Source organism: Varanus komodoensis, unplaced genomic scaffold, assembly GCF_004798865.1.
Source record: "Varanus komodoensis strain SLA01 unplaced genomic scaffold, ASM479886v1 scaffold1, whole genome shotgun sequence".
NCBI classification, from domain to species: Eukaryota; Metazoa; Chordata; class Lepidosauria; order Squamata; family Varanidae; genus Varanus; species Varanus komodoensis.
Window position 1 is genome coordinate 91,017,238 of NW_025335268.1, and position 19,298 is coordinate 91,036,535.

The following is a 19,298-nucleotide window of genomic DNA, read 5'->3' on the forward strand; positions in this document are numbered from 1 at the left end:
AAGGAATGGAATTACAGAGAGGATTAGTCTGGCACATTTAATTTACCCAGAGATTTATTCTAAAGTAGGTATAAGGCCAGTTGAATGAAGGAGGGGTGAGGGAGGAATGTGAGGCTACAGAACTGCCCTGGAAAATAAACAGAATCAGGAGCGCTTTGATCCATGACCAATCAGCAGCTGTATCACTAATGCATATTGCTACAGCTCACACAGCAAACCTCCCTCTATTTCAAATACAACCTCAGTAGGGTATGTTCCTGCAATACAAAACGGGAGTTGGAACACATATTACTTAGAATGCACAGATACCACTGGTTTCTGCTAGCTCTCAGGTTATTCTAATGACGGAAACAGAGATTTCACTCCAGAATCAGCCCTGTCTTGGATATGACACTGATTGCATGGAATGACACTATGCATGGTATAACATTTCAGTCTCAGCAAATAATCAGAAGTATTTTCATAATGCCCTATATGATGACTCGCGTTTCAGATCCCTGTTATCTCTGATCAAGAGCGAGCAGTGGGGATAGCAGGCAAGGGAGGCTACTTTCTATGCTAGCAGGTGGCACAGAGTTCCATGCCCTTTCTAGCACAGGTGTGAGTGTGTATGCAAGGGGACAGAAGCACACCCTCTGACAGGCCATCAAGGGTTGGGCCATGCCCCCTGACCTCCTCTGCCCAAAATGGGCCTGGCTGGAGGCTCAGCCAAAAACAGTCCTGCACCCCCAATGTAATGTGCATTTTTTAGCTGCAGGGAATTCAAAATGAAGCTGTGACCCATGAGGAAAAGTCCAAGAATCAACCCCAAAAGCAATTGTATCCTTTCTTTGTTTTCTAAGGCTCCATATGTTACCTATTGGGCAGTGTGTGTGTGGGCATGCATGCAAGCTCAATGTAAGGCTGAAACAAACTGTTTTAAAAGTATGGCTCAGGCTAGTTATTTCTGTGCCACCTTCCAAGGTTTAAAAAATTTCCCATACAATAAAACAATTTAAAAACAAACAATATGTAAAGTGTAAAGATTATATATAACTTTTCAGTCCAGCCAATCCATTATAACTTGTAAAATCATTGTGAACGTCTATTTAAAAACAAACAGAAACAATAACCTACCACTCTTCAACCAAAAGCAGACTGAAATAAAGGCCGACCTGAAGGAAAGTAGTGTGGAAGCTAAAATATACCTCTCAGACTTCCATCAATATGAGGCCACCACTGAAAAGGCCCCATCTTTTGTGCCTAATATAAAGCTCTCCCAGCACAATCAACTGCATATGTCCTGCCAGGAAAGACTAAAGGCCATTCTGGCCTTCTAGGCCCACTCTGGCCAGCTGACCCCAAAGAAGCTATGTTCAATGGTTCTGAAGACACCTGGGAGGTCCAGGAAAAACCCACCACCACCATCTATCCATTTCCCTACTATGTCATTCACCAGGGTGACCAAGGTTGTTTCCATCTGAAAATCTGACTGGAAGCCAAGAAAATCTTCCTGAACACAGTCACTGTGCAGGTGCAGCACCCATGTGTGAGATACACAGAAACCACAATGAAGAACTAAATCTTCCATTGAGAAAGCACTTGCCACTTCTAAGGGCCCACACTTCTGCACTTGCCACTTCTGCCAGGCCTGGTTCTGGCAGATTTTAATGTCCGGGAAGAAAATGGGACCCAGAGACTAGGTGGTAAGCAGATTAAACTTGTCCCTCAACAATGATACTACTGAATGCTCAGATAATTCAATAAAGATAACCACTATCAGAGAGTAACAAAGTCCCAATCCACCTGGTAGTATCCCATTCCATGTCACAGGCATGTTTTTGACAAAAGAGCTTTCCCTCAATTTTCAGAGGGAAATGTTTCCTTAGTTCACTAATAATTTAAGCTAATGTTAATTAAAATATTTAGGTTTCAAAAATTAAAATGGACATTGTAATCTATATACTCACCTTGGGTCAAGCAGGCTTTTCAAAAACTGGAAAAGCAAACATTGATCCTGACAAGCAAGCGCAGGGGAAGAAAAATGAATATATCATTGTATTTGATATTTAAGCATTTTTTAAATTCTACCAGATGAAAGAATAAGCATTCCTCTTTCTACAAAAGTTCTGCACCTCATGTCCCTTAGAATACTGTGTGTAATAACAACACAGTTCATATGTGATATTACAGCTGTCTTCCTGTCACAGAACACTTGTGCAGTGCAGGGAAATTCTAAGATACTATCACAGTTTGTGTTCTGACTCTCACCCTGTGTAAACCATGAGTATGCCTTACAAATGTCTCAACCTTTTCCAGATATTGCATGATGGAAAAACAGATAAATGGCAGACTGCTTTTCAGGAAGCTCGTCTGCTCTTACCAGTCTCCTCATGCCACAACCATGATAAACATCCATCAATCAGAATTTCAAAAATGGTAGCAGTGCCTCCACAGTGCAACTCATTCTGACTCAGAACATAAACACACATGAGCTTTGGTCTACCAGTTTAAGCCCAGTGACATATAGAAGCATTACAAATGGAAAACAGGAAGACATCCAGTGGGTTACATAATCTCTTGCCAAGGCCCCTGTTCTCAAACAACCTTTTGTGGGAGGATGCCAAGTATCAAAGTTTTACAGACAAATAAGTAATTTTGTGAACCCTTCCATAAAGATCTTATAAAGATTGACAACATGCTATTTGATTTTAGCAGAAGAAGAATGGAAGGGAATCTGATTTGAGATTTACTGAAGCTGCCAAAACAAGCTAAAATTATGAAGACTTATTTCAATTTCCTGCACTGTTTTTAAGAAGCTGTTAAAAGCACAATGATAAACCTGGCAAAAAGCAGAACTCTATACAATGGTGGACCAATTCAGCAATCGCTTCAGCAAAATCTATTTGCCAACTGCTCTGAAAATGTTTCTATGGCTGAATGACAAGTTTTCCATTAGTGAATGCAATTAGTGTCAAGAAGATCATTTTATCTACCTTGTCTTGGCTGAACATTTATGTTTGTGGCATACACAACAAGCATAAGAGGAATTCAATAGAATACTTATGAAAATAATCTTAGTTAAAGACTGTAAAAGCTGTCTATTGATGTTTGACCCAGAAAGTAACTTCTTAATGATGAATAGATTTATTTAATCCAAACTAGATGGAATGAGGGCACACATTCGTTGTCATGCACCCACTATTTTCATATATAAAGCAGGGGTATAAGTTTTACAGCAGAAGGTGATAAAGAAGAGCAGCGTCTTGCCCATTTTGGCACTTCAGCTACTCCCCATACCGGAGGCTGTAAGCAAAGGAACAGGAAGAATGCCTGCAGTGATGTAATGTGTTAAAATAAGGCAGGAAATGAGATTTAGCTCCTCTCACCTTTGCATAACTTTTGTTGCAAATTATACCCCTGTAAAGTGTGACCTGATCCCACCCTTTCCCCAGTCAAGGTATAATCCTATGCACCCCCTCTGAAGAGTAAGTCGTCATTAAAATTATTAGGATTTACTTCTAAGCAAATATATGCAGGATCAGGCTGTGAGGATCCATTGCATTATATTGCACTAACTGGCTAAGAAGCTAGGGAATCTAAACAGGGCTCCTACTAAACAAAAACAAGAACACAATGCTACATATTTATCCCATGTTTAAAAGGAGACATTGGGATTAATCCAAGCACTGCTGTGGGCCCTATAATTAAAATCAGAGTTTAAGAAATGGACTGGGATGGTTTAGACCCCAATTCAGTCATGAGAAGCCCAGGGCTTGAGAGCCTTGTTTCTCATCTGATGGCAGGCCAATGGAGGCTTACTGGGGGCTGTCCAGGATGAAGAATGTTAGAATGATAAAAGCATAATTCCGCTTGGTTTCAGAGAGGGAAATAGATTGTGTGAGTTGAACACTCTTAACCAGCTGCAAATTGCAACCTTGAATGATGTGTCTATAACTAAGAAACCTGACAGCCTTTGTCTGAGAATCAAGGAGATACGGAGGACTGGCTTAAGGAAGGAAGGATTTCAAACTTTTTTTGCGGGGTGGTAGGGGCACAGAAGCATTTAGAGAATGAAAAAGTGAACATTGTGGGCTTACAGACTAAAATCCCCTGTATTTCAGATGGGGAAGAAGCTGCACAGCTTTTCAGGGAACATCCACTTTTTCTGCCCAAAACCATTTCTCCTAGGACTTTCCATCATCTCAGCAGGAACTTATCATCTAAACTTTCCATCAAATTTGGACTCTTTTCTGCTGAAACTTGCCCAGCAGTATCCTAAGCCCTGAATTTTTTTTTTTTTTTTGGATTTATATCCTGCCTTTTTTCCTACAAAGAGCTCAAGGCAGCTTACATCATTCTCCTCCTCCATCTTGTCCCCACAACAACAACCCTGAGAGGTAGGTTGGGCTGAGAGTCTGTGACTGGCCCAAAGTCACCCAGTTGGCTCCATGGCCGAGTGGGGACTAGAACTCAGGTCGTCTGAGTCCCAGTCCTGTGCTCTTAACCACTACACCACACTAGCTCTCAATTTAGCCTGCTTGAGAGTATGCACCATAAAGACTCAGCTTGGGCCTCTTGGCTGCCTGGCATGCACGCGCTCTCTCTCTCTCATCTGGCCACTGGGCCAGGGGGTGCAGCAAGTCCAGAAAGAGCTTCATGCAGCCTTGTGAGAGACCAAGAGGCAGAGAGTCACAACTGCACCTCACAATATATTGCCAAGGAAGATGGGATCCAGATTAGAACATTAAGTTCATAGGAAGTATAAGCATGCAACCCAAAGTAGCCAAGTAGATACTAATGCAATCCCAAGCAAACAGCATGCAGAACAATTTTTCAAGGAATGGGGTCATCATTTAATTACCGAGGAGCAAATTTGGTGCTCTTTTATGAGACATCCTATTTGTTGGGGGTCAGCAAGGTAATTTCTAACTTCTGGAAAATTGCTCAATCCCATCATTGCAGCCCAATATAAACTGAAATTTCTGCTCAAACAGAAGACGCATCAACTCAGCTTTTTATCAAGTCTTTACCTGGAGGTTCTGAATTATTTCCTCAATCTGGTCACTGAAGTGAATGGAAATCAGATCTGCTGCTTTCAGGGGACACACAGATATTAGCTCCTGAGAAACAGAAAAGGAAAAGAAATGCACTGCCCTTGTATTTCCACTAATACAGAGATTATAGACATAGTAACAGACAAGTTTCTGATCCTCCAGAATAAACTCAGGAGTAAATTCCATTTGGAATGTTTTCAAAATCATTATTCTCCTAAGATAAAATGTTAAGTACTTCTGTGATGCAGCTATTTCTTCAGTGAACAGAGCAGAAACCTGGACAATAATGATTGCTTCAGAGTAGAAAATTATATATTTAAGCAACTCATCTTCATTTTGGGCGATGAGTTAATAGAACAATGCTTTCAGAGCACCTTATATGCGATGATGGAGTTAACTAGCTTTTACACACGATTTCATATTTAACTTCTGCACACAGACTTTGTCCATAAATCAATCCAAGTGGATAATTTGAATGTAAAATTTTCTGCCTTGTAATTTAAACACATTTTCAAAAATATATTCCCCGGAATGAATGTTATTTCTTACACGCAATTTAGACTGGAATACTACCAAAGTTGATAGAGCTAAGTCCAGTTTAAATGTAAATAATCTGCTTTAACTAATTTGTAGATCTATTTTTAAGGATATGGCTACAATCTGCACCTATACATTCATCTAATGTTACACATTTTAACAAATTGACTAGCAGCTCACACTTCCATGTCTAGTACAGGAAACAAGGATGATTACATATATGGTATTACTCAATTAAAGAAAAAAATCTCATCATTCAATCTGCTTTCATCTTACAGGAACGTAGCCAGGGGCTAAAAGGGAATGGATACTTGTCTTTCTCACCACACTAGCTTCTAGTCTTTACTGGTAATATTTTCTTCTGGCTGCACTCAGCAGAATTCGTAGTGACCTCTACTAAGATGTTTTTTTTCTTGTTCTTATTGCTCCCACGATAGTACAAGTCATAATGCAGCTTGACATACAGTTGTACTCCTTCTTATTATATAGTTTTATGCACACACAACTCCAAGTTCTACTTTCAGGGCTTGCTGGGTTTGCAATATAATTTCTCTTCTGAGGCATGTGTATACACTGGACCAAGATTCATATTGTTCCCACTCACTGCAGGGTAACATTAGCTCTGCAAGCAAGTCTTCTGCTGCCATTGCCCTTGACTTGTGCCAAAGACTGAGCAGAAGGTGATTTTTTCTCTTTTCCTTTACTTTCTACTGCAGTTTCTGAATTCTTGCCCTTGCCTTCAACAATTTTGTTCCATGATCAACCCACTGTTGGTGGATTGGTATGAATAGCCATAGAGGTGGTTGGTGGACTTCACCTTGTTTCTGAAAAAGGCTCAGTCCTGGAGCCACTGAAAGATCCACATCCTGGGACAGAATCCATGATGTCCCAAACAGGGGGAGAAGGATCCTTGGATATTCCTATAGTGGTTCTGTCTTCTATAGTATTCTTTAGGCCTAGTCCTAAAGGTGAAGCCTGGAGGATTGCTTATGCCTTACCTGTTTATAAAAACTTGGCAAAAAAGACAGATATTAACTTTGTGTTACTCTCCTAAACAATGAGATAGACTGAATGTCTCCCCACCTCTTGATTTGTATTATATTGTATTTTATTGTACTGTACTTTATAATTTTATTGTTTTAAGTTTTGCTTTTAAAACTTGAACATCACCTTGAGTGTCTTCTGAAAAGGGCTATTTGCAAACAAAATAAATAATGCAAAAAGGGCATGCAGTACAAACTGCATATAGGACACCATTAGGATAGCTGCATATAAATTAGGTTTAAATGTATAATCAATTAATCGAAGTCATACCTCAATGTGCTTCATAGCTTTGTGCCACACAGACTGCTTTTCTTCTGTACTATATCCAGGAATGGAGAGTATATTGTGGATATAGGTGAAAACTTCTTCCTTTAAGGTAACACATGTGAAGGATGAAAAGTATTACACTCTAATTTGGCAGTGTACTTCCCTAACAAATCTAAACATTGACTGCCATATTATTCTTTGTAACATTCCATGGTTACACAAAAAGGAAATGAGTATGTGTCATAAAGCATTTTGGAGGTTATTCTCACATGTAAGCCTCTCCTTGAAAATCTAGCTTCCCCCTCCCCAGAACATACACACAAAACAATATAACCCCATATCTACTGAAGGCCAAGATGAAAACGGAAAAGAAACTAGATTTCATCTGGAATCTCTCTGTAATTGCTTTTGCATCCTTTCAGCCTTACCTTTCTCAATGGATCACGTAAGTAGCAATCAATTATCTTATCATAGCGATGTTCCCGTTCATACATAAACTCACAAATTTGATAGCTGAAATAAAACAAATTCATTCATTTTAAGTTGTAGAATATTTAAAGAGCCCTATAGTTTTCATACATAGCAGAGCCTGAAAAAAGTACCAGTTTTGTTAGCACCATGTCCTTCCCATTTCATCTTAATACTTAAGCGCTAGATACACACAATGCATTACTTATTACACATTTTAAGCACACAAATACTTAAGTACACAAATAGTACCTAAATATACACAAGTACACAAATGAGAGCCAGTGGGATGCTGTGGCTGGAATGTTGGATTGTGGTTCAGGATGTCTGGGTTTTAGTCCCCACTTGGGCCATGAGGTTCACTGGGTGACCTTGGGCCAGTTACACACTCTCAGCCCAACCTATTTTCACAGAGTTGTTGTGAGGATAAAATGGAAATAACTATATAGAAACTATATATTTCTATATAGAAATAACTATATAGAAACTATATAGAAAGAGGGAGAAAAGCAGTTACAAATGTAATAAATGAACAAATAATATATATGATGTGATAAGCCTGAGTTATGCTAGCTATGACAGGTAATATCAGACTGGTTTAATGTAAATGACTGTTTCGTTAAAAACTTGCCAAGCCAGTAACTTATAATAGGGGAGGCGGTGTGGGGAAAGAAACTGAGAGAGAGCATGTGCTGGCTTTGCTTTCTTCGTCTGACCTTGCTTCTTTCATACAGGAAGCTGATAGCCATCCCTTTCCTAATCGAGTCTGCTGGAGGGACACTATTTCATCTGTCATTTTTCCCACTGGGATTCTCAAATTAAAATATGTATGACCTTTGCAACCTGGAGCAGTTGCAGTTACTCAGTGTCAGTGTTATTATCCATAATAATTCACTAAACTTCCATTATGCTATCAATTACCCAATTTTTCAAAATTTCTAATTAGTTATTCCCTTTAAAACCAACAATATGCAAGGCGGCTGACGGAGTATTTAAGACATCAATATCATAGCAATACAGATATGCTCCAGGTAAAAAGACAAGAGCTGATGAACAAATATCTCTAGGGGAAACAGTTTAAAAAGTACTTGAAATGTACAGGTCAAAAGCCTGTCAAAAGTAAATGTCTGTGTGAGGTGGAAGGATGGGCCTCCCTAGGTCCCTAATTTACCTACGTATGATCTCAGAGAATCCATCCCTAGTCTATGGCACTGGGGATGTGGAGGTCCAGTCAGCTTATCACCCCTGCTGCTCTTGACAAACTTAGCTTTTCTGCTACCAGCATCAGCCCCTCCATTGATGCCTAAGCAACATTATGAAGTGGCCTTACTGGTTCACCGTTGCTCCAGTCACAGAAAACTGCGACCCAGTACTGCTCATGTTGAGCTATTGATTACTGTTATTGTTTTTGTTTGCCTTTTGCAAGAGTACAGTTGTGCTTTTATAGCTGTCCAAAATGTGCTGCCAGGGAACTGCAGCAGTAAGTACTGCAATAAAGAGCCATGAAAGCCAGGATGAGTTGTGGGGAGTTAACATGTTCCCCTTCTGAAGTAGCAGGAAAATCAGGGAAGCGCTGAAAGAACAGCAAGCACTAAGAGGTGTCAGTTCAGGACTTAAAATAGAGAGAACTGCACTGCTAATTGTAAGATATTTTCCCCTTGCATCTGGTACACCTAGCTTTGCCACTTCCCTCCCCACTCCACACACACACACTTTTCTGGGTGCTTTTCAACATGGCAGCTCAAATTAACCTATATATAATTTCACCTTACCGCTTTCCTTATCTGTTACCTACTCCACCTTGCAGTTCCCTTTAACAACATACAAAGAAATCAACCAGGCAAAGCTATATCTGGTCATAAAAGCACACCTATACATTTTCAAAGGACCACAGAAAAACACCCCATTTGTGCAATTTTTGAGGCTAAAATGTAAAACAACGATGACTCCAAAACTACCTTTTCGAGATTCTAAAAATAAAACAGCGGCAAATGAAAAGGGGTGGCAATCACAGTGTGAATTGGGAAGCAAGACAGGTTCTGTTGCAAGACACTGGGAAGGGCTAAGGGAGAAAGAGGTGGTAGAACAGGTCACGGTGTATCTGTTTGACTGGCAGGAACAAAGAGTGGTTTACTCAAAGAGTAGGTTATCATACAAATGTGACCTAGAAGACATGAAGGTTTGCTGAGCAGTTTCATGGCTTAGATGTGCTAGATGCCATGTAGTCAGTAACATTTAGAGTGCTAGACACATTTAGGATTATGATTATGATTATTTTCATTTCTATACCACCCACAGCCAAAGCTCTCTGGGCACCCCATAAACAGATAACTACAATAAATACATAAAATCAGAAAAACGTTAAAATAGCGTTAAATACCTAACCAGCTATGAGCATGCATGTTTTTTAGCCTTTCTTGATAGGACATCAAGGGCCAGCAGAATGTGCTGGAAGAGCTTAAATAATCCTTTATACTGACATTTTATGCAATTTTCTTGCAGTATCTCTGTTAATCAGATATATGTTTATTTCTCTAATAATCACAATCAATCTCTAATTTCATAAAGGAGGCTGCATGAATTATGTGGTTTCTTGGAAGGGACCTCATGACCAGATTTTCAAGGAAAGTTCAGAACTTTGGTTAGGGCAAATAGAAATATCCCAGACCTTAAAGCAGTTTCCTCCCACTATGTTTCTTATTATTTTTTTTAATACAGAAACCCTTCCTAGCCAATATCAGTATAATCTTATGCATAGCTATTCAAAAATAAACTCTACAGAAGTCAATGGAGGCTACTTCCAGATAGGTATGTGTAAGAGGGCAGCCTCAGCTATTTTTCAGACTAGGACCAAGCATTTGCTCCCATGAAAGTAGTTTGGGGGAAGATAGAAACAGCCTTAATACTAGAATCAAATAGTAAGCAAATTCTAAGGCTAACAGGCTGAAGCTGCATTGATTTGTAACACTGTACGTTCTTGAAACTTTAAGCAATAGCAGGTCATCTTAACATATTCTCTTTTCTAGGATGTAGGCCACGCTTTAGTCACCAGAAACTTTGCCATGAGGATAGACTGTTACATAATGAAGTGTGCAAAACAAACCCAGGCCCAGCTGAAATGACAAAGCAACCTGAGGATGAACACAGGGTTCACTGCTGAAAGCAGTTGCCAAGCAACTTCCCCATGTGCTTTCCTTAGTTCCATCCATCTCCTGCAGATAATGTCAGTCTGGGGCTTTCAAGCCTTAGCTAGCTTGGATGAAATTGCAGGAGTAATAGACCCATCCTCATTAGGCACCCTACTGAGAACATCTGTATAGAACTAGAGAGATACAAAATAACAAAATTATAGCCAGAGCAATGCCGAGTACATGGTGGCATCCTTGCAAACGGTGGGCAATGCGGGATGCTGGTGTATGCCCTTTGGAAAGCTATAGATTCCAGGTTCTCTTCCGCAAAGTACCCCTGCAAAATCAACACTATATGAAAACAGATTAAGTTTATTTTTCACATAAGAACATATTGCTGACAGAACAAAGGGTGTGGCTTGAGGAGAATCCGAAAAGGTGGACTAATTAAAAGTGTAAAAAGAAGAGACAAAAATGGTGAAACAGAAAACACAGGAAAAAACTTACAATTCTGCTTTTTCTGCCATTTGAACTAGTCTGCTTTCTTCAAACTGTACTATGCCTCCAGCTTGAAGTAATTCTAGAAGAACCTATTAGCATGAAATAATTAGTGTATGTATTGTTAGTGCCCAGACAATTAAAGCTTGTCCTGAAGAATCACAATCTCTCAATGCTTAAGCATTTTTAGACAAGAAGAGCTAAATGTAGTGCCTCCAGGTACTACTCTGCCATTAATATGTCTTCTCCCACTTCTATTTAGGGCACTTTTCTCCTCCCAAACAGAATCCTGTGGCATTTTTTCATCCTGTGTCTTTCAGGGAGGTACTTGTATATCAAGGGTAGCCAACCATTTCCCCAGTAGTTTCCATGTAGTTTTAGACTACAACTCCCACAATTTCTCAGCATTGGCCAAAGATGCCTGGATATGATTGGAGTTGTACTCCAAAACAACTGGAGGAAACCAGGTTGCCTGTACCTGCTAAAACTTTCTCCTTAGATAAGAATATGCTAGGAGATTCCTTTTACATAGATTTCTCTGCTGAAATCTGAATTAGCACAACTTAGCATCAGATAAACTCCAGATACTTCTGATTATGTTTTGATTCTTACGCAGGTGTCTTGACCACAGATAACATTATTTAGAAAAAGCAAACTATAATGTAATTTGGGTCAACATGTTTTGGAGGATTGGCTTAAATATTTTGGTCTTCCTAAACCTGATCCAAATCCTCTGCAGCTTACCTGTTCCTTATCATTAACTCTTCCCTGCCTTCATGTTTGCATATATCCTGCCCATAAGGCAGCTTTCCATCCATTTTCCAATCCTCTCCAGCTCATCCACAGCCTGTGGCATTCTCACTCCCATGCCTTAGTTCCTCCACCCCTTCACAATTTTGTATTTCCCCACTTTCTTCCTGAGCTGGACAACTGAAAACAAGACTGGAAAGATATCAGTCAAGCACTGAGCTCCATATTCTACATTTGAGCCCTTGTCTTCACACAATACAGGAACTGAGTTCACCAAGCTGATGAGGAAAGCGAACTGTATATGAGAGATGGCATCCATACACTCCAAGCAGGTGCCTTTTCTCTTAAATAAAATCCACTAATATTATTGACATCAGCGGCAAGTCTGCCAACAGAAAATGATGCCACAGTGCAGACACCAGGGCTGGGTATACGTTATGGTGTAGCATGGCCATTACTATGGCCTACCTTTGATCATAATGCATGATTTTGTGTTTTTCATGTGACCAATCCGCACAGCTATGAAACTATTCAAATACCAATCATTCAATAACTGTGTAATGCAATTACTTAATTCAAATAATCAGTTTGCATTAACTGGCTTTCCAGCTGCTGCTGCTGCTGCTGATTTCTCAGTATGGAGTGCCAGTCTTAGCATTTCTGCTGTACAGGTTAGTCATTCTTCCCAGTGACCTTCCTTCCTTCCTTCACCATGTGTCACAGCATGAATTATTCCTGTAAGGATTCATACCTGCTGTCTTTCAGAGTGTCGTGAATCATCATCAGGACTGCAGAGAAATTCAAGGACCTGGATAGAAAGAGAACATTACTATATATATTTTATTTCCATTTCCAAAGTACACCAACTCATCTCAGTAATATTTTAGATGAAAGATACATTAGCACTACTGTAACATTCTGGAAAACCAATCCAATCTGCACAATACCTAAACTTAATGTTGTGATGTGCAAAGTTGGCTAAGAGAGCAATACGGCAACCAAATTCTTCTGACAATCCTCTTATATGTCTCTCACTTCTTCACATACTCTTTAAAAATTACTGCCAATGGTTTTTCCACATTTATCCCAGTCTTTCTAATATACCATATATAAGTTGAAGTAATAAGAACAATTCTATCATGTTATAAGAAAAGCAAGTGATACGTTTTTAGGGATTTTACAAACAACGTCAGTGACAGGCCTTCCCCTCTCATTTGTGCTTCCCCGTTTTACCTGGTCAAAAAGTGTCCTGTTCACAAACAATGTGTTGTTGGGTTTAGCCAGCTGCCGGGCAAGGAAAGTGAAAAGACATCCAACTTGTGATGGAGTAAAATCAGAGTTTTCCACCATAACCTAGAAGATTGAAGTAGCTGAGTTATTGGGCTAGGACATGTTATAACTTCCCATATGACTTCCCAAATGGCAGATAGCAAGAAGCCAAATACACTGCATCAAACCATGGAGCACCCTGAAAATAAATGTACATAGTATGATCAGGATAGCTCTATAAACCTTTCTTAATCTGTGGAGATATCCAGAGCACAGCCTGGTCCATCTTTATTGGATAAGTTTCAGTAGGTACAGTTCAAAGATAACTTTAGGCTAGTAGCAAAGAACCCTTTCCCGGGCAAGGTCCTAGAGAGGGTGGTTGCCAATCAACTCCAGGCACTCTTGGATGAGACTGATTATCTGGATCCATTTCAGTTGGGGGTCAGGCCTGGTTTGGACATGGAAACAGCCTTGATCACCCTATATGATGAGCTATGGCCAGGAGAGAAACAGGGGAATGTGACCCTGTTGATGCTCCTGAACCTCTCAGAAGCTCTCAATACCATTGACCATAGTATCCTTCTGGGGTGGCTGTCTGAGTTGGGTGCACTTTGGCTGCTACTTGGAGGCCATCTCCAAAAGGTCATGCTTGGGAAGAACTGTTCAGCCACAGAGATTCTCCACCATGGAGTTCTTCAGGGGCATGTTCTGTCCCTCATGGTATTGAACATTTACATGATAATTCTCAGTGGGATCATCTCAAGTTTTGGAGTGCATAACCATCAGTATGCTGAGGACATGCAGCTCTTTTTCTCCTTTTATCTTAAGCAGGTGAGGCTGTGTATGTGCTAAAACCAGCACCTGGCTGCAACAATGGACTAGGTAAGGGCAAACCAAGAGAAGCTCAATCCAGACAAGACTGATATGCCTGTTGCCCTGATAGGATGGAGGCTGTTCAACCTTTTCTAGATGGGGTTGCACTCCCATTGCTGAAGCAGGTTTTTAGCCTGGGGATCCATCATTGTCACTTGAAACTCAGTTGGCCTTAGGGGCTTAGAGTACCTTCAACCAAGCTTCACTTACGTAGATACACACCCATCTGGACAGAGAGAGCCTGGCTTCAGTAATCTACATTTTGGTAATCTCTAAAATAGATTACTGCAATGCATACCATGTGAGGCTGCCCCTGAGGATGTTTCAGAAGCTGCAGCTGGTGCAGAATCCAGCAGCCACATTAATAACTGGGATCTGTAGATCTGATCATATAAGACTGGTTCTGGCCTGCCTGTATGCTGGTGCACCCAATTCAAGGTGCTGGTTTTAACCTATAAAGTCCCACACAGCTTAGGACTGCAATACCCGAAGAGTGCCCCTCCCAACCACATGGGAGGCTCAGAGGGTGATAACAAGGAGGAGGCCCTTTTCTGTGATAGAACTACTTCCCTGCTGCAGCCCACCTAGCATCAAACTTGCCATCTTTTTGGTGCCAGGTCAAAAGGGCCTTTTATGCAGAGATCTTTAAAGATCTTCTTGGCTATCCAGGGGCCTAAGGATGTTACCCAGGCAATTCTTTTCCTTTGCAAGGTCTTTTTAAAACTATACTTTCAGCTATTTTAAATTAATTTTAAGTTCATTCTAACTTTGTTGTTTTTATAATATTTGTATTGTATGTTATTGTTTTGTTTTATACATTGCGGTAAGCTGCCAGAACTTCAGCTGTGGGGTGGTACAGATTTGAAATTAACAGCAGCAGCAACAGCAGCATATCATGAAAATCTCTATCTCAAGACAAGTCAGGTAACTCAAATAGAAATTTTAATTCATACAAGCTCAGGATGAGTGCACATTTATTTTTTCAAGCAAAGTACACATGACTTCACTTGCCACTGCACTGCTTGTACTGTGAAGGCAAATAATATATCATTCTATTTGCCATAACTTAAATTCAACTCGTTACGGAGTGGATGTGTGCATCAGCTCTGAAACCTTATCACTAGAAGCAGATATGGCCATATCATTGAAAAGAAGTCAGATTACACTGCCTTGCAGGAGGCAATGACATTGTTCTGAACTTATCAGTGGAATAACACTAGGCACTGCTTGAGCAGTCTATGAAAAACGCAGCAGCTCATCATAAATAACTGAACTATGGTAGAAGGCAAGAAGTAGAAGGAACCACACTGGTAGGAAAAATTCTATTTTCTCTCATCATGGCGCAACCAGAATTTTTATCTTTTGGAAAGCAAGATTTCCTCAAGTTATTGATGACAGGTTTAAAACAATTACCACATTAAAATTTGTTCTACACATCCAGAATTGCTCATGCTGCCACTTATTTCAGAGAATACCATATTACACACAGGCTGCACTTCTGAAAGCATTGCTATTATACCCACAGAATTATTATAGTGTTTTAAATAAAATATTCCATAAAGCCACTATAAATCTTTCAGCTATGTTTCATAAATCTGAGATTCATAGAGGGAACTTAGTAATAGTGCACACATAATTATGTGGAAAGCCAATAATCTATCATAGCCAGCCATATGAGAAACAGAATTTTACCACTCCCTTGCTTGGCTATGAGTGTGTTATAGAATTTTCCTCACCATACAGGTGGATGTTATGGGCAACTTGTTTCTATGTAGTTAGCAAGCACAATGCCACAGGAATAACATAGTAAATGATATCAGCAGCTACAGTAAATTCTCCTGTGGTCTTTAATTTCACAAACCTTAAACAGTTGTCCCCTGCAAAGAGAAGGAGCAAATTTAAAAGGGCACTTTGAGCATTATGCTCAAAGCCAGTGGTTTTAAACTTCTTTCTACCTGAGAACCAAACTGTATTTAAGAGAAGTTCTCAGGAACCACATTCCTGTAGTAGACAGGACCAAAGGCAAAACAGAAAGGGGCAGAAATACTGAAAATATTGCATATTTAAGCTTAAAGCTCTTACTGACAACCGTTAAGCATTTCAACCTTTTAGAACAGAAAAAACTGGATAAAACCAGGATGCCACCAACTAATAGGTGACTGGGAGTAAGGAGATGTGACTTCCTAGGAAACCCTCAACTGGGATGGAGACCAGATTTGATCCCCAGTATTGAGTTCCTGCACCACTACTCCAAGGAATATGAAGAGAAAATGACCATTAGCTGCACGATATCAGCAATTTATCCCATGGTCTAATTAAGAAATATGCACAAATTGAACAATGATTGCTAAATAATAAATGACCTTCCTTTAGGAGGTACAAGTACACACACTCCCACCATTCACAAACATGGAGCAACTCAGAAACTGGGATGCTCCAATTGGTAAGCTACTGCTAATATTGAGGGACTTGAACTTCTAAAATCAAAACACAACTATAATCCCAACATTAGTATATATGTTCATCTAATTAGTTTATTACAATATAAAAGGTTTTCTTCATTTTAAGGCACCTTCATTTTTATTACAGATTTCTGTAATAAATTTCAATTGATTAGGTTGATTGGTTCTAATATTTAGAAAGATCTGTTACACCTAATTGTTTTGTAGAAACAAATATGCATACAGTGATTAAAATAAGAGATGCTGTCACAGCAATTATAAATGAAAATGTACTGCTTGTCTTATAGAGAAGGTTTAAAAAAGATAACTGCAAAATACAAGATCAGCACCAAAAAAAAGTGCTTCCAAAATATCTTCTTTGATGAACAGTTGGTTTCAAAGTTCTGGCAATAAGTAGGCATTTTGAAAGCATCATTTGCCCTTGAACCCATGTTTCCTGTCTACTGACTTACAACTCTGTTGCTTTTCTACATATGAGATCACCCTCTGTTCAACTTCTCCAGTATATACTATTCAGCAGAGCAAACCTACAGCTTATTCCATATAACAAATATATTTATTAACCATGGTGCTACTCTAATTAGTTGCTTTCTGGACACTATCCAACAATGTCATTCCACAAATACAAATACAAAGCTGTAGCAGAGTTCTGTTTAATCTTTCTGATGTGTAAACAGAATGTGCCAACAGATTGCACAATGGTGAGTTAAAATAGAATTTCATCAATTTAAGGGAATCTTGTTAAAAATTAATATGAGACAGAAAATCCTTTCCTTATTTGGAGTAAGTATAAGGAAATATTTATGCCATCAATTGCACCATTGTATCCAATTATAGAATAGGATTCCCGGTAAATTTGAGAGAAAGTCTGAGGAAAACAGTGAAGAATAAACAAATCATTAAGTTAAAATACTGGTTAGAGAAAACAAATAAAGGCGATACTCACTTGATTTAATGTGATTCAATTAGAACTTTGGACTAATGATTGGTTAAAGAAAAATGGTGGATGCAGAGATCATACTAAGTTTAAAGACATGATAGTAGAAAAGGAAAAACAAGACAATATGTGGATAAAAGGAATAGTAAGCAACATGTATAAACTATTATTAGCAGAGGAGGATCAATATGATCCTCTTAAAGTATCATGGGAAACAGTTTTAAGAAGGAATATTAGTAATGAAGAGTAGAAAAATATGTGGAATATGAGAATATTAAAATGTATGTCCATAAGAATAAAGGAAAATTTGTACAAACTAGTATGGAAATGGTATCTAACCCTGGTAAACCTAAATCATATGGACAGTAAATATTCTAATTTATTTTGGAGATGTGGCCAGAGAGTGGGTACATATTTCCATATGTGGTGGGAATATGAATATATTATGAAATTTTGGAAAGAATGTTTTAAACTAAGTAATAAAATATTGAGTTTAAATACTGAAGGAAATCCTGGAATTGCATTATTGTCAAAATTTGATAGGGAATAAAAGCAACTTAATATTAAAGATTTAATAGCAAACTTACTAACAGTAGCGAGACTAATAATAGCTATGAACTGGAAAGTAAAACATGGTCATCAGTTGAGTGTTTGGCAAAGAGAAGTTTGGAATATAGCTATTAATGATAAGTTGTGATACTAAGGTGAAAAAAGGCTTTATAAATGAGAATAATTTTGATGAAATTTGGCATCTATTTATTGAGTATATATTAATAAAACGGAAAGGTTTGGAAATTTCACAAGCCTTACTGCAATGTTGGAAGGGGGACAGGGCCTCCTGAAAGAGTAAACTATTAATATGAATCCAATGGTCCCAGTGGTGGGATGCAGGGTGTTCATTATGGTTTAGTTTAATTTTAATTGTGTCTTTTCTTTGTATTTTATGATATTACATATATTATGAATATGATTAAGATTTTGTTACTAAGTGTTTTAAATGAAAATCAGAAGAAAAAGATTGTACAATGGCTTGTGAGAGTGCAATGTACTACCAGTTGCACAATCCTTACACAAACATAACTTTAGCTGGATCCTCCTCTTGTGAATTAGTTTGAAACTTAGTTTCCGCTAGTGCAATGTCATTTCCCCTTACAGAATAACACAGTTCCATACTGCCATCTGCTCCCAGATCAATTCTTCTCTCCAGCTCCCTAGGATCATTTAGGGCTCTCTGAAATACCAAACTGCCCTAAGCTTCTCAAAGAATTTAATATGAAGAACTGCCCTTCTCCCAACAAGAACATTTAGACCAATATTTTATCTGTCAGCAAGACCTTATGCAATTTGACACCTGAAATTATGTTGGAAAAAAAGAATTCAAGCTCAGACACACCTTTGTAGTAAGTTGTCGTGATCCAAGTTAATAGGGCTAGCACACATACTGAAAATCCTGTCATAAAAGAGTCTACTAAGTGAAATATAGCCAATTTTTCATAATAAAGGATCTGAGAACATGTCCCAGGCTATGTATCTGTTGTACAGCACTAGAAAAGTGGCAGCCATCAGAATCAAAGATAGCAGAAGACACTAACAATATTTTACCTTCAGCTGTCCTGTCATGTACAGATTTAAAGGTTAGTACTGAACTGTAAGGACTGAAGAAATGGCAAACAGACAACAAATGTGCACTCAGCCTATCTTTTAAGAAAATTATTTATAGCGAGTAAGCATTATTTATTCTCAATAAAAGCACTGACTATGCATAAAGCACTAGATGGGAGGCAGTGAAAGAAACAAAGTTAAAAGAAAACTGTAATTAACCTGGGAACAGAAAAGAAACACACACACACACAAAATTGAAGTAGGATAGTGAACAAAACAAGGATGCCATTAGGCGAGGACAGGGGTCGGCAACCTTTAACACTAAAAGAGCCATTTGGACCCATTTCCCACAAAAAAGAAAACACCAGGAGCCGCAAAACCCTTTTGACATCTAAAATAAAGATAACACTGCATATATAGTTTTTTA

At 38.9% G+C, this 19,298-nt stretch overlaps 1 protein-coding gene across 3 annotated transcripts in view; it reads right to left on the bottom strand.

Moving 5' to 3' along the window:
* Nucleotides 1–19,298, bottom strand: part of VPS8 (VPS8 subunit of CORVET complex) — a 99,850-nt gene that overhangs the window by 32,780 nt on the left and 47,772 nt on the right. For all 3 annotated transcript variants that reach the window (XM_044434735.1, XM_044434743.1, XM_044434725.1), the window contains exons 29-35: nt 12,962–13,081; nt 12,480–12,536; nt 10,988–11,070; nt 7,313–7,397; nt 6,888–6,986; nt 5,013–5,102; nt 1,950–1,996 (exon numbers count right to left, since the gene is read on the bottom strand). In XM_044434735.1, coding sequence (XP_044290670.1) covers nt 1,950–1,996; nt 5,013–5,102; nt 6,888–6,986; nt 7,313–7,397; nt 10,988–11,070; nt 12,480–12,536; nt 12,962–13,081 — 581 coding nt within the window. The remainder of the gene's footprint in view (nt 1–1,949; nt 1,997–5,012; nt 5,103–6,887; nt 6,987–7,312; nt 7,398–10,987; nt 11,071–12,479; nt 12,537–12,961; nt 13,082–19,298) is intronic.